The following is a 16,554-nucleotide window of genomic DNA, read 5'->3' on the forward strand; positions in this document are numbered from 1 at the left end:
TGGAAGAGATGTTGTAAATACCATTTATTGTAAATGATGCCAATGCAAGTTCACCTAACAAACCTTCAGTGAACATCATATCAGAAAAAACAAAATGTGAATTGAGAGTCAGACTTCCCCAATAAAAAGCATCAGTCGTGCAATCCAATCTCACACGAGAGGGCAAATGTAGTTTTTTAACTGCATTTTATTAAATATGAAAAGATATGGAAATAGACATTCAACTAATAGTGATTGTTGACACATTTTTGTTTAAGGACCAACATATTGCAGAGTACTGCACAGATAAAATGGAATATTTGATCAGGAATGTCTGGAGTGGCTGAATTTTTTAAGTAAATGGAAAAAAGATTCATTGGGAAAGCTCAGAATACTAAAGTAAAATGTCACTGGGCATTTTTCACTCTAACAGCAGTATTTTACTATTTAAATGTAGGCAAGGCAAAGCCATGCTCAAAGTTACAGCTTGAGGTAGCAGTCTTTGTGGAAGGTGTGACCACAAAGAGTTTATACAAACTTAAAACACCCCCTTACATATACATTTATAACAGTTCACAAATCTAGAATTTGACAAATTATTTAGACCAGGACCTGTTATACAATATTTTATAGTTTGCATATTTTTGTCTCAAGACAAGATGATTATGTATTATACAAAGTGGACACCATTTTGAATATGACCACTTTGTTGGTTGTTTACTGTATCTAAAAGGGTTATTAGACATTTACATAGCTTCCTAGTTAATGTTAAGCTGCTCACTATATTAAGAATGTTCAGCCCATCAAGTTTTATATAAACATTGTCTTTCAGTTTAATTTCTTTAATAGAGGACTGTGGAACTGAGCCACACATTGACATCTTAAATGACACCTGTTGACTTATAATACATAGAACAAAATGCAAAATCGGCAGAGTCTACATAAGAAAATACAAATACGGTGACTTTGCAAAAGTATAGCAAAGGCACATTCTCAAAACAGCACATCCTCGGTATTTAACAACCATGTTCATCTCAGCTTGCGAAAAAGGGAAAACCATGTTAAAACTCATGTTTTAAAAAAAGGATCAGCGTTGGGCGCAATATATTATATATAACAAAATAAAGATAAGACAAATGTTTTTAGTCCAAATTGTTCCAAAGTACAATACAGAGAGGAAATAATCCTATGTGCTCCAAGGAAACGGAGACTGCGGGCAGAATGTACTGGTTACATGCTGCTGTCCTGTAACAAGGGCTCATTGTCCTCATCGCTGCCGGGTGCGGAACCATTAAACTGGATCCCACTGTCGGGCCCTGCCGTGACGCCACCACTGCAGGCTTTTGCAGCCAGACTGTCGTGTTCTGGGATGAAGAAGGCTACCAACAGCGCCAGAAGAACAGTGCAGGCTCCAAACAGGAAGGGAGGGCCGGGGATGGACGACTTCTGAAAGACAAGGGGGTGGAGATCACCCACAGCCTTTCACACAATACACCACTGTAAATAAAGAACAAACTAATCTTTTTTTTATTTGCTTTAGAATATCAGTATTTTAGTATTTATGCATCAGATGGATCTATCGGGGACTATCAGAATGACCCAGAATTATATACTATTATCCAATATCTGTGCATATCCATACTACACATATTTACAGTATACTCATACATACTAGTAAATGAAACTGATTGCACAATTAGCACATACCTCATTAGTGACTGTTGATGCTAGGCCATTTTTCACCGGGTTCAGGTCATTCAGTTCGACATTGAAGAGGAAGAAGACAAATCCAAAGAGAGCTGGCCCGAGCCCATTACACAGACCCCTGATGCCTGTTACCATTCCCTGTACTGCACCTGCGTTAGTCACACCATTCAAATAGTCAAGGACACCACATTATAATGTTGAAATTTCCAGGAAATGCAAACAAACCAAGAAACTTATAAGTTATTATACTACAGCATTTTAGAGTTGTGCCTCTTGGTGTGACCAGTTAATGGATTTTTACTTTTTTAAAACATTGAAAGACGCAGACAAAAACAAAGCAACAAAAACAGCGAAAGAGAGATATGCTAAGCCCTTATTACCTCCAAAAGTAGACTTGTATACCGATACGGTGACTACAAATGACCGTAGGGGTACGTGACTGAGCTGCGGGTCCTTGTGACCTTTGAATGCCCTAGTCGTTGTAGTGCTGGTGTGAATTCTAGCTGCTATAGCTCTGGTGTGGTCTTACCTTGCTGGTCGTGATCTGTGCAGCGTGACACCAGGGCGCTAACTGCTGGGAAGGTGATACTGGACATGGCAGCCACTGTGCCGGCGGCCCACATCATCCTGCAACCATGTTACAGATATGTCGTGGTTATTTTAAACCCACGGCGTCATGCAACCTCTGCAAGAGTCCGCAGGAGTCTTGTGTATAAGTGGATGAGGTGTGACATCACTTCTTAAAAACATTTTATGCAGGACTCCACCTATTAAGCCACAAACGTACCATGGTTCTGACCCGCAGCCGTACCAGGCCAGCTGGAACAGCTGAAAGCCAAGCCCCAATAAGACAGTATTCTTATTTCCAATCTTCCTCATTAGTACACTTAGGAGTAAAGTCTGAAAGACAGAGGGTGAATTGCTATAGCAAACTACTAGATGACATTTACATGAAGAATAACAACACAGAGACAGAAAGAGGGAGATGCATAAACAGACAGACAGTAATGCTGCTGCCAATCACTTGGCTACAATCATTCAAAATGAAAGATTTGCTATTTGCACTAAACACATGGTTGGTCAGCATTGGCCTGCACAGCACCAATACTGATTTCAGTCAAACGCCTTTTGCAATCCAACACATCACACAGTATCCACAGTGACAGAAGTTGGCATTAATACCCTCTGCTATTTTCCAGACCAGTGACACTATTTATCTCTAAAAGACCAGAGCATTAAAACACACTAAGCCAGGGTGCAGAGAACCGGTCATCAAAAAAAAAAAAAAAAAACACACAAAATAGTCAAAATGGAACTTTATTAGATTCACTACCATTAGGTTACTAGGTGTTCATTTACCTACTCTAAGATCTCTGGTTATTAATTTACCCTCATTTACCATTTGATCTGTAGGAATTCATTTACCACCACTTAGCATTAGATTGCTAGAATTAATTTACCTTTATCTACCAGTAGATCACTAGGAAGTAATTTATCTTTACCTACAAAAAGTGATTAGACAACCTTCCTGACTTATTCCAGTCTCATTTGATAAAACACACTGACTTGAACTTCACAAATGTAAAGTTTATTTTCCTTTTTATGTCATAGGTCTTCTAGGACAAATATAGTAGCAAAGACAAATATAGTAGCAAAGACAGACCTTTGCTACTCTGAAGTAATCCAGGTTGATAGTTTTCTAATCCAACTTGCTTTCATTAGCAGTTAACATTTAAAGCTTGGAATAGCTATGGAAGATTTCTGCTATTCACTATTAGGAGTTTAATTTGTATCTATATGTCCACCAGCTGATGAGCTGTTATTTATTATTTTGTAAGTAACAACCAATATAACCCATAAAACACTGCAAAATAAATATACAATGGACCACATGCAAGCCCATCTTCATATTCTTAAGCCTCTTGGACAACAGATACGCATGACAAACAGGAGGAATGCATGAGGAATACAGGTGAGAGTCTATGGTCATGATAGGTGATGTTGTACTGGACAACATCAGCATCATGAACAGTTAAATGATGTACATCAGTTTTAACTGAAGCTTAATGTGTCACTGTATATAAAGACAGAGGACATCTTCATAGTACATCAGGCCTTAGCCAATCAGATTAACAGCTATTTTGCTAATACAAACTGCAATGGGAGAACAGTTATATGGTCGAGTTCAAGTGTCAAACAAGATTTTCTGATGTTGTTATACATTAATTTTATATTCAAACTCACATTTTCAGACAAATGAGATATAAAATATAATTCAAATGTCTTTTTCTCCATTTACACAAAAGGCTTCTATGACAGGCCTGGATTTGTCCATTGAGCGAGTCTTGCATGAAAGCCGTTTATATTACCTTTCAGATAAATAGTATTGAGCTTCATACATGCAACTCACATTTAAATCAGTCCACCTAAACTGTAATTCTCACTCCAAGAACTGTAATGTCTCCATCAAATACTGATTCAATAATATCAAGGAGCCAATACTACACAGGACAGCATTGGTATGAAAATTATATAACATCTTTAAGAAGGCTATATCCACAGCTTCACTCAGCGCCCTCTAAAGGCTCACAGGTGCGTTTCCCCCACTCCAAGGGAGTGACAGTATACTTTCCCCAGTTATAATCAAAAAAGGTACCTGTGCTATAATGGACAGGATTCCAACCATGGCTATAAATGCTGCAATTGCTGCTGGTGAGAAGTTAATAACCTGAAAATTAAATGCTTTGATTAATTTTATGTAGAATTTCAAGAGGCTTTAAAATTGGCATGCATGATATGCACGTTATACTTTATAATGTGTAGTGTGTGAACTGTGAAGAGCTGCAATTCACCATGAACTGATTTATCTAAAACATGTTGACTGTATGTAAATTCTTCTGAACTCTGTAGGTTTTAGTTACCTGTCTTAGGTATAAGAAAAAGCTGGAGTATTGGCCTGCCTCTGGCAGGTAGGACAGAAACACTGTCACACATATGAGAAGCACCGTGGTGTCTTTGCCCACTTTCTTCAAAGACTGCAAAGGAAGAAGACAAGAGGCATAAATCACTTGGACCATCATGTCTGAGGTTATGTCATCCATTTCTAAAGACATAAAACCTGTAACTCACAGCAAAGGGGTCAGCTTGCTGCCAAGAAATAGGAAACCCCCATGACGACAGTCTCATTTTGTCTGGGAGAGACTCTGGCACAACCAGGAGTACAAAAAGAATATCAGCTACAGCAACGACTGTGGCAACCAGTACCACCACACTGTCTCCGTAACTGGCAGAGAGGTAGGCCCCTATGGCAGGACTCGTAACCAAACTTGCAGCAAAAGTTGCAGAAACCTGAGAATACACAGTAGTTAATTGTTAAAACACAGGCAGTGCTGCTAGTGTACATGCTGCATTACATTCATTTCCTTAGTAACGGCCGTATTAACAGTAAGCTCTCACAGCAAACACTCCTGTGTTGAGGTTTGTGCTGTGCAAACGTGTGAATACACTTGAAGCATAGAGACATGCAACTACAATGTCATTGTTTTGGTTATACATTACTCGACTATTTTCATTTGTTAACCTTTTCATATATATATATTTTATGATTTTTTTAATGTTAATGTGATTTATTTCCCTTCAACACAATTTCCAGTTCGATTTTGAGCTCTTAACTGATCTAGTCCAATCTTTTGATCTGCCGGGCGCCACTTCACTGTGGAGGCAAAGATTATATGAGCCCCGGCAGGTCTCTAAGAATTCTTTGCAGCTAAACGTCCTTTGGTTATATAGTACATTATAACATGGAATAGATGACACAGTAGTTTGGTTAGCTGGCATATGAATTAAAACTGTACAATGGAAATGTAGTTCCAATCAAGTTTAATCACCATTCCAACTTCTATATCCGTATGCTGGCCAAAAACAACAACGCCTCAACAATAACATAAATGTTAAAATTAAAAGCACCTTTTTTAAACCCATATCCAACATTCTTTCTTCTTGTTATATCCATACACTAGCTATAAAGTAATGTTATCTTAGTAACCTATGCTGTGAGTGATGGTGTGGCGAAATCTATTTATACCCAAGATCTTAGCTACCAAGCCATAATAAGTTATTAGCCAACTGGCATGGCAAAACTGGATTTAATAACAGGATGGTAGACTTACAAATAGGCAAAAGAGAGCTAGTTACTTTACTTTTGGTTTGGTAATGTGCAGATGGAATTACTAACAGCAGCTGGGGCTAAAATCCAACACAAGTACCATACACTGATGAGTATGAAAAAAAGTACCCAAAAGTACACTTTTAGTTTTAAGTATCCAAACAAAGAAAGTACATAGATGTGTAGCTAATCCATTCCAAATCACGCCTCATATTAATGCACTCATGGAGGCAACCACTCTGTAGTTCCTGCCCTGTGCAAGCATGATATAATGATCAGCCTGTCTATCATCACAAAGTACCCCACTTGGTTGATTAGGACACGTATATGTCACAGTGTTAAAACACGACTTGATGCATGAAAACTTGACCTCTTCCCCACATGCCTGCACTGTTACGACTCCCAAGTAACTGTTAGGGCATGTAGCCTTGCAGTAGATGCTCTTACCAGTCCGTAGGCCGTGCTTCTGTCACGCTCTTCAGTGATGTCTGCTACATATGCAAATATGACGGAGAATGTAACCGAGAAGACTCCAGACACTGAGATAAGGGCAAAATACCACCTACAGAGGAACACAGAGATCAGAAACATGATTTTAGTTACACCGTAGAATTTTGTTCTCCATGATTTAGAAGAGCTATTCCCAAATCTCAAGAAAAGCATGCATATACACTTCCTCTATGACAGTTTACAGCAGTCATGACTGTTGTGTACAATCCATTAGCAGAGAGTAGTACACACTGCGCAAGGACACATGACAGGATTGAGAAAGAGCGCCGGACAGGTCCAGCTGGCCACTACCATGGACTTATCCTCATCAGAGGGATGGGGGCACAGGTGAAGAAGACAGTCAGCAGCAGGAAGGACTTTCTGCCCCACACATCTGACAGAGCACCAATCAGAGGGGCACTCAGAAATGACAACAAACCCTGCAACCCAAAAAATACGTTAGATATCTTTGGTTAGAAAAAAACAAAATAAAGAGAATGAAAATACCAGTACGTTGATTCATTGTTGAATGAAACAAATGCACACATGAAAGCTGGGTGTGTGCAAACACACGACTGTACAACTGGTAGCAGCACCCCTGGCTCAGCCATTAATATGTTTTTTAAAAAGATATTCACCTTAACTCCTTGAATAAGCCCATTCATAAGAAATGTATGGTGTTGAAATGTTTCACGTAGCACCTGAGGACAAAGAAAAGTTTTACAAAAAAAAATCTTAAAAAGGTAGGCACATCACATTGTGATTACGCTACTGCATACTGTCAATATGATCGAACAGTACAAAAATACATAAAAACAGGGAATGAGACTGTGTTTGTCAGGCAAAATAAGCTAAATGCTGTAAGAAATCTGATAGTGTATGGAGGCTTCGAGTTCGGATACTGAGCTTAAAAAAGCACAGTGAAAAATGACGCTATTGTCACAGCAGCTATGCTCATTAGTGCCACTACAGCTCAGGATACTTCACTCCGCCCAGGCTGCATGTGGCACACACTACAAATCCCCTGATTAAACGTATAAAGGAATGCTGTGGACAACAAACACTCAAGCACAGTTCATTAGGAGCACCAGTTTATGGTATACATAAAAGGCTACCACACAGTTAATCTAAGCTGTAGGGCTAAGCTATAGCTTTGTGGGTGAACTGCAGTATAGTTTGAAATCAGATAAATAAAAAATACAGAGCAGTCCTTCAGTAACTGGACAGTGCCTTCAGTTGTGATGCTTTGGCTTTATATTCTAGTACATGTGATATGAAATGAAATAGTAATACTGATGTTATAGAGATTAATTTCAGCTTTAATGGGTATTCTTTACATCATTTGGTAATCAATATAGCAATCACTGCCTTATTTATACACATTCCTCTCTATTTAGGGCCCATAAGTAACTGGACAGGTATTTAGTTCCTCGATGGATTCTTGGCCATCTGGGTTGGTGCATTGATTTGGTCATGCATGAAAGCACCATCAAACAGGTACAGGCATTCTAGGTGAGACATTTACGTTTGGAGCCTGCAAGATCGTCTTTCAACATAAGAAGCAAAGACACTGGCCATCATGAGCCTGAAAATCTAAAAACAATAATACGTGTCATATTAGGAGGCCCCACACCTGAGATTACAGAAGATTTATAGGTTTATAACCTTCAGTCTGTCAGAAAAAAAATATATACCATAAAGAGAACAGAAGATGCAACCTGCCATTAAGCATAAAGAACATGAAGCCATGTTAGAATTGGCTAAAAACTACATAAATTGTTTGGGGACAAGAAACTGGAGTCAAAAAAGAAACAGTAATAACTAGTAGCTCTGTGCTGCAAACAAAGTTGTAACTAAGTGCTAGACACTTAAATGGGAATTAAATTAAAGAATTGAATTACATTCATCTGTTCAATTACTTGTGGTCCCTGGGCATATGGGTGTGGTGAGGGCTACACATAAAAAGTGCTGTTATATGTTTCACAGAATACGCACAAACCATATCAGACATATGTTCACACAGTAGGAATGACATTAAATTAAAAGCTTACATTCTTGACTTCACTGTCACTGCTCCATTTCATTCACAGTGTGCTCAAACACAGCACAAACACAGCAAAGAATGGGCTCACTGTCCAGTTACTTACATAATGTCCTCTCATTGTATTGCATGAATAAATAAGCCTTAGGGACAAGCCTAGCCTCTGAGGCGTCATGGCCACTGAGGCGTCACTGACTAAGCAATATGAGGAAGACGAGGAGCATGTGCTCAGGTAATCATTCACCGTTCTTCGCAAATGTCTGCATTAACATTCAGTGTATATTGTTGTCATCAGGTTTACTCACAAAATAAGACAAATGAAGAAAATAAGAAAAGAGTAAAGTTGTCCTCTACTGAAGTGTCTAGTCACCTATTCTATAAATGTACTTAAAAAACTGCCAATGCTGAAATGTAATTGCAGTGTTGCACTTATAAGTCAGTTAATTGATTGTCCGGGAGGCAGCTGTGTAAGTCATGTCTGCATATTTCATTAGTATGTGCATATACATACATTTACACACCCACACAAAACCTCAAATGCAACTTATTACATTCAATTCTAACACAAATAAATGCACAATCTTATTTGAAGCTTTACATACAGTCAGCATTGGTGTTGTAAGAAGGCCCCAGGCAAAGAATTCCAAGAAAATGACCACAACTGCATGGGCCACCTTCGCACGCCCAATACTGCGCTGCTAAAAAAACAAACAAAAATCACATTTTAAGCATGACCATAGACTGTTATGTATAGCTAAAATTCCCAATTCACATTACATATAGCACTTTAACTCAACAACAACGGGCCTAATTTTCAGTTATTTGCTCTCTAAGGTCTAAACAAGAGAAACTATGTATTTGTCAACTTGTTAGTGGCTTGTTCAAGGTCCTGGTGGTCCTAAGGATGAAGGCCTTGTTGAATCCAGCTCATACCCTAACAGACAGGACTGAACCGCTTCTGGGCAGCTTCATCATGTGGCCCCTCACATGACAGCTAAGCCAGGATAGCTGGCACACATCTAACGAGCTCACACATTTGGGCTCACACGGATTGAACTCCAATTCTGTGAGACACAACACTACATAGTCAGCTGCCTCGCTTTAACTAACCGTTTCTCAACGCATTTACCAGTTAAACTATGTCATTAGTAATACATTTGTATTCCTTAGACAAGGTACTTAGCTGATTAATTAATGCAGTTAATCTTTCTTTTATTGAGGGGAAGGGGGTGTTGGACGGTTACACACACAGAACTGCATGATTCGTGGCTAACGCAGCTACGTAGCCAGGGTTGAAGTCAGCTAGCTAACCAGGCTAACTAGCTGCAATACTGCTGCAATAACCATTTAATAGTTAATAGTTAACGCCAGTTGGCGGGATATGAATGTCACATGAATATTGCTGTGACGTTTACACACACACTCTGGCGCTAGTTAAGTTAGCTCGCTGCCTGACTACGGTACAGCTACTGTGGGAGCTTCGAGCGACCAGACCAATCGTTTAACTTACTGCTTTGACCAGCATGTTGCCGTCGGCCCCTTGTTCCTCTAGGTTCACCTGGGTCATCTCACATTGTGCTACATGTACATATGCAGAAATCCATCTCGAAACGCCGACCGATCGATCCGTCAGACTCTGACTTTAAAAACGACGGGCAAGGCACCCAACTTTACACGGACCGTCAACTTTGGTAACTGCCAAAGTTTCCATACCGAGACTATGTACTTCCGTTCCGCTGATGGGGGTTTTTCAAAATAAAAGTAACGAGCTTTTTATGTTAAACTTCGTGTTCTGTGGGTAACGTTTAGGGCGGTATATTAAAAGTGCTGAGGGTTAGAAACCCTTCAATATGTGAGATGGCTTAAACTCAGAAAACTGCAGTGGTCACTAAATCTAGATGGCTTTTGTTTTATTGCATTGATGTAGGCAATGGTCCTCTTAATCTACCATCATTTAGTAATATTTTCTGAGTACAATATAAGAGTAAATTGTTTCTTCCTTGTTTGAAGCTTTAGGAAATAATGGTTATTTGTTAGCTATAACCAAAAGTGAACATTTTAAAGATTATTGCTGTTGCATTGGCACACCTCATAAATACCCGGCAACAATTGGTGCCGAAACCCCCAGATGCTGATTTACACAGTGCAGATTTTCTGAACTACAGAACCTTTTGAGGGATATATAAAAGTTATATGAAATGGAGAAAAATTTGCTTTTCTGTGTCTTTTAAGAAAATCCATAAAACCTACAAGATTAAGAAACCCATAAATACATACTGATTTATGTTTGTTGTAATGGCCATTGTATTTTAATTGCTGGTGATGAGTACTTTCTTATCATTTCCTTAATGCATTTATTTAGTAGTTGGATATTTTGAAATGATGATGTTGGTGATTTTAGCATCTTTATTTAGACTTCTTTTTCTTTTTAACTTATCCATGCATACGTTCTTATGAATATCCACAATGTATATGGCATATATGTATATGACTGGTTCAAAATACAATTCTGGGAGTGTTCACTAGAAGCAAATGAATGGCACACAATAATCAAATTCTCATATCATTGCAGTTGTTCCCAATAAATAGAATGAACTTCAATATACTATTACTCATCTATAAATCACTGAATGGTTTAGACCCAGCATAGCTATATGATTTGCTCTACCACATGTGGCAGCAGGCAGTTTTTGGTCCAAACTGTTAAGTGACATGCTGGCCAGAGGACAAATGAATGCTAGCACCATTGTTTTAAACAGCAGGAGTCTCATGGCAGTGAATGGGACCATGAAATAACACATGGCCGATGGATCCTAATTATTTCACTTGTGTGCACCAGGCTGTCTCCAGCCACCATAACAATGCCTCCTCACTATGAGACCAGCTGTAAGGATAAAATTCACGTTCATGTGAAAGCATATGGGACTTCTTCCTTAATGACCTACTGTTATTTTCCACTGCAGAGTTGACATACCATACCTGCATACATGGCTTTAAATACTGAAAATACCATTTTGTTACCGAGCAGATTTTCTGTCTTTGTTTGGACTTGTTGCTGAGCAGATGTTCTATCTTTGAACTGTCCGGGAAAAAAAAATACACACAGAATTGTTCTTCCTGTTTTTGTCACTCACGTGTAGTATATATTGGGCCAGCTGTGCTGCAAATAAACGAGAGTGCTTCTGACTGCATACTCTGACTGCATACTCTGACTGCATACTCTGACTGCATACTCTGACTGCATTCTGACTGCATTCTGACCCCATAATGTTTGCCTGACCGTTCCGTGGCCGGGACAGTTGGTATGGAGGGGTGTGGTGATGGCTGTGCTTCATGTGTTTTACTGGCATGAGCACAGTAGCAGTTGGTGGTCAAAGTAGGAGCCCATTGAGTGACAGGAGAGGTGCCAGGTGCCCACTGGGTTGACAGGGGTTAGACTACAAGGGCTGTGGAGGGCAATGCTTGCTGCATAGAGGGGAGGAGCGTGGCGACATGAAAAAGCATCCCAGATGCATGTCATCTGCAATTGGTATAACGGAGCGACACCACAACACCTTGTGCTGTGAGGAGGTCCTGCCCGCACACAGGGAGCGCCAGCAGGGTATCTGGAAGTCGTAAGGTGCACTGTGGCAGTAGGGGCAAGGACATTATGCACTGTCTGGTGATAAGCTCAAGTGTTGCAAAAGAGAGCCAATGCCACAATCCAAAGACAAGAGGGATCACAGTCAATGAGAGGGGCGTGGTCTGTATGCCCCATCTCGCCGAAAGTCCTACCACCACAGGTGGACACCAGAAGGGTGCCCAGCTGGTGAGAGAGGACCCCGTGCAGGTAATGGTCGCTGGGTTGCCCAGGTGGCCTCTGTGCACTGGGCTCCAGAGAGCAAGCTCTATCAGTCGCTGTTGTGCCCCTGCACACACTCCCTTTGCTTTGCCCTGGGCCTGTACCATGATGGTGGCCTCCCACCAGCATTCGGCAGTGGTCGAGCATGTGGACTTTTGTTCATGTTTTTCTTATGTTGTCCATCATCTGCTCCTCTTAGTCCATGTTAGCCTCCCTGAGGTTATGTGTGTTATCTATCAGTAGCCACCCCACCTGTGGGCTTATGTTTCACTTTATTTAATCCTGTTTAGTTTTCATGACCATTAATGTTGAATCTAGAATATGTTGGAGCCTTAGGCAAACAGATCTCAGGGCCCCTTTAGAGATTTCAGGTCTCATACTACCATTGCAAACCTTACGCATTGCTGCTGTGGTTTAGTTGGTCAGCCCTTGGGTGCCCTCCAGTGGTCTAGGGTCTCAAGCAGCTGCCTGCATTGCCTGGTGGCAAATGACTGATAACTTCTGATAACTTGTCAGTTACTGACTTTCTTTGGTTCTTCTTAGTGCACTTCTGAGTTTGGTTTGGTTTCATTCATTAAATGCTCCAGCCAGAGACTCTGGCTTCCACACATACTCCAGCATAAGGCTTGGAGGAAAATTTCCTAGATTATATGTCACATTTTATATCATATGTTCTCCTCTTTGTGATTTGACATGAGCTGATAGGGAAATAAGTGATTCTTAGTAGCCAAAGGAGGGAAGGTTTAAACAAAGAAAGGCAGGATTTACATGACACTTCCTGTCTAGGGTGTAGATTTGTTCTTGATATTGGTGGGGACACGTAACACATGTCCATGCTAATTCTGTGCCCTTGATCAAATTATTGGTAGGGACAATTCAATAATCCCTGGCGGGGATGCATCACTTCCGTCCATGCTAATTCTACGTCCTTGCATTCTATTAGTGGGAGACATGAATGATTTCACACATAGTTGATGCAAGCAGGGTGCGAATTATACAATGATAATTGGGGGGGTCAAGTTTTTTTCAGGGCGTAAATGAAAACCAGTACAGCGCAAGCGCGTGCTTCAGTAAACTGAAGTCTTACCATCCTTACAGTGTCTTGCTTTCTTACTGTAATGTCTACAGCACGTAAATGATAAATCCATTACATCACCTGACCGATAATGAGTCAGGCAGGCAAACGCGAATGGCTATTAACACGGAATGGTATGATCCACTTTAGGGGTGCTTGAAATCGTATCAGAATATTCTTCCAGCCATAGACACTGCATTTTTTTTGTAGTATTTAACATTATATGTGAGAAGTACATTTAAATGTTTTGACCCCCCCCAAATTATTGGTTTTGCCCCTTTAGGGGGGTTGATGCCTTAAACGGGGGGGTCTGACCCCCCCAATCCCCCCCGTAATTCGAACCCTGGATGCAAGTGTTTTGGAAAGGGGATTAAACGGGCTGAATTTGCGCATTCCAAGAAGATCATGGGATGCTCTTTCGTGACTTGTGAGTGCCCACATGGTAGGTCTAACTGAGTTGTGTGATGTGTTATGTTATGTGAACAAGATATTGACATTCCAAAAACTAAGTAAAATAATAGGCCAAGATCAATAGCGAAATTGTGGAATTACAACAGCAAAGGAGCATACCAATCCCAGGAGGGGTAAGTGGTTCTCTTTGAGCCTGAAGTATGTGCCTTTGGGATGGTCCACTGTGTGTGTGGTTGTTGTTGTATTGCCACACCCCCTTGTTAGCTTACCCTCTATTATCTGTCTTTTGTTCTCCCCTCGTTAACATGTGCATTTAAACCTTCATACTTTGCCCTCCGTTGTCTTTATCGCTATCGTTGTTTATGTAGCAGTGTCTGTTCATCTGAGTCAATCAGTGTTATATCTGTGCAGTTCTATCAGCTTCCCTAACCTTGTTCACGACACACACGTATGGTGACAATACACTCTATAAATAACATTCCTGGATATTATAGTTCCTGACTTGTTCACAAACAATAATTGTCATTTTTGCAGTACAGATCATTGTAAATATTGTGGTGGATTACTTTTTCTTTTATTAAAATACTACAACAGTTTCTGTAGATCAGGGTAGTACTGTGGATTAAAAAGACACACACCTAATGCTATAGCAGATAAACGTGCAATTTTAGAAAAAATGCCTTTTAAAGGCATTTATAGGTCTATTAAATTCACCCAAAAAGTGACCTTTTGGACTAGAGACTTAAAAGGTACAATACAGTATTAAAGGTATTATTATTAAACCATTTATGTTGCATGTATTCATTGTATCATTTATATCTAGTGTAGCTATGTTGTAAAACTATACCAGACAACATAAAATATTTAAAGTATATAGTACTTTTAAGTCTGTAAGGGTTCTATCTCCTCACTGTGGTGTGATGGAACTGAGGTTGGTCCTGTGGTCCTGCCTTTACTTCTCACTGATCTGGTGGTTCTCCTATCAGGCCCCGGGTGTGTCAACTCCCAATATGATAAACATGAAGTTGATTGTACCAAGAAACATGCACAGTATAGGACAATGCGGTATATGTAGGTAGAATATGCTGTATCAGTGGAAAAGGGATGTTCGTGTGAAGGTGGATAGTCACATGATATGGTGTGTTATTGGTTGGTGGGATGTCAGTTGTACATGATGTCCAAGAACAAACATAGAATAGATCTTGCAGAGTTCACAAGAATATAGTCTGGAGACAAAAACAGACTGGCAGGTGTCTGTTATGCTAAAACAAAGGTAGGATAACATGAATCATTTTGCCACAATTCTTATTCACAGGAAGTGATTCTCCTTGTAGCAAATTCTTACAAAATGTTTTTGTAAATCTTCAAAACTTCAAATGAAGCACTAATCTTTGGTGTCAGAGATTAAAGCATTATATAGGTGGAGCATTATATGTTTGCGTGACCCTGTAGTGTGGTTGGCTTTTGTCACATACTGGATCCTATACCGCATACTACTACAACGACTAGCATGCAGAGGTGTCAATTCCAGGTTCAGAAAGTAAAAGTCCTCACCAGGATTTTGCTCAAGCTTGCTAGATGTTTTAATTAGTGCAATCCAGGTAAAATTATTGGAATCAACACAATCCAGGAAGCCTGAGGAAAATCCTGGTGAGGACTTTTACTTTCTGAACCTGGAATTGACACCTCTGCCAGCATGCAGGTTCAATTTACTGAATGCAGTATGCCATATTTAGTATGTAGTAGGCTATTTTGAACATAGCCAATACTTCAGAGACAAACAATATATACAAAGGGGAAATTAAATGAGAAGCAGGTGGATCAGTATTTTGGAAACAGTCTTGCTAAGTCCTGATGACTGGATAGTAGTTGAGAATGGATATTAACCTGACTCCTCTGGGGATTCTGGGAAATGAAGTATGGGACCTGAGTGCTAGCTGTGTTGGCTATACTATCTGAGAATAATATACATGATCAAATAATAATAAAGATGTTTATAATAAAAACATCTATTAAAAACACCCAAACTATAGCAAACAGATTTATTTTTACTGTACCTTTACTACTTCTATAATAATACAAAATCTATTTTTTTTTTCTAGTTCTACAAAAGACTCGTTTTACTGTAACTAGTCACTTTCATTGCTGCCTTCATGTTTAAGGGATTGCTCTCCCTCTCAGAGCTGTGAGGGGAGTAGGGAGTTGGTCTCACTCCTCCTCTTCCTCCAGCTCCTCTCGTCCATGTGCCTGCTGACTCTCTGGCCCAGGCGCAGCTGTAGAGTCATACGTTCTGTGTCGTGCTCTGAAAACATCCCAACAACAGGGATGCAGCTGGAATATTTTCATGAAGTCCTGAAGGCTGGAAATTACGCATCTTAGCAATTTGTACTTTGGATGGGGGGGACCCAGTACCACGGCAATGAAAAACTGACTTTTATAACTTTTTATGATTCTATTTTAATGTTTTATTTATCGTTCATAGTGAACAATTCTTTTTACCTATTGCACAAAAATTTATAAAATGTTTAAACATAACAATATAGTCATTAAGACCGTTCAAATCATAATGTACTGTATACTCTATGCTGATACATTTTAACGTTACTACTTCCTTGACTTCATTACCATTACCATCAGCAACAAAGTGCAGCTAGTTGTTCAGAGCCTATAAAAAGCAACAAAATGAAAGCTCACAGGAGCATTATGCCTTGAGCGAAACAATTATGCCTAAACATACAATCCATGATCTGAAAACACTAAGCATTATGGAATATGCAGTGCTATATACTGCTTTATGCTTATTTCAGTAGCTGTTGACGATGCTACCAGGGTTATCCCGATGACCA

The 16,554-nt window shown here is 39.8% G+C and overlaps 1 protein-coding gene across 3 annotated transcripts; it reads right to left on the reverse strand.

The window, feature by feature from the left end:
* Positions 1–11: 11 nt before the first annotated feature.
* On the reverse strand, positions 12–10,111 carry slc71a2b (solute carrier family 71 member 2b). Of its 3 annotated transcripts, none has more exons than XM_077003524.1 (12): positions 9,892–10,111; positions 8,984–9,076; positions 6,979–7,041; positions 6,653–6,780; positions 6,299–6,413; positions 4,816–5,034; positions 4,608–4,721; positions 4,343–4,414; positions 2,474–2,586; positions 2,216–2,313; positions 1,687–1,835; positions 12–1,425 (listed from the first exon to the last, which is right to left on the reverse strand). In XM_077003524.1, exons 1-12 carry the CDS (start codon positions 9,946–9,948, stop codon positions 1,210–1,212), a joined length of 1,437 nt encoding a protein of 478 aa, XP_076859639.1. In that variant the 5' UTR covers positions 9,949–10,111; the 3' UTR covers positions 12–1,209. The 3 variants fall into 3 exon arrangements, with proteins under 3 accessions (XP_076859639.1, XP_076859638.1, XP_076859637.1); XM_077003523.1 differs by having other exon boundaries at positions 12–1,422; positions 8,984–9,079; XM_077003522.1 differs by having other exon boundaries at positions 8,984–9,079.
* Positions 10,112–16,554: the final 6,443 nt, after the last annotated feature.

The sequence above is a fragment of the Brachyhypopomus gauderio genome, chromosome 4, assembly GCF_052324685.1.
Source record: "Brachyhypopomus gauderio isolate BG-103 chromosome 4, BGAUD_0.2, whole genome shotgun sequence".
Taxonomy (NCBI): Eukaryota; Metazoa; Chordata; class Actinopteri; order Gymnotiformes; family Hypopomidae; genus Brachyhypopomus; species Brachyhypopomus gauderio.

Coding starts and splice junctions, on each gene's coding strand:
- slc71a2b (XM_077003522.1), bottom strand. CDS start 9,948: ATGACCCAGGTGAACCTAGAGGAACAAGGGGCCGACGGCAACATGCTG. Junction 6,781..6,978: donor GGCTTATTCAAGGAGTTAAG/GTGAATATCTTT, acceptor TTTGGGTTGCAG/GGTTTGTTGTCATTTCTGAG. Junction 1,836..2,215: donor CACAGATCACGACCAGCAAG/GTAAGACCACAC, acceptor TGACTAACGCAG/GTGCAGTACAGGGAATGGTA.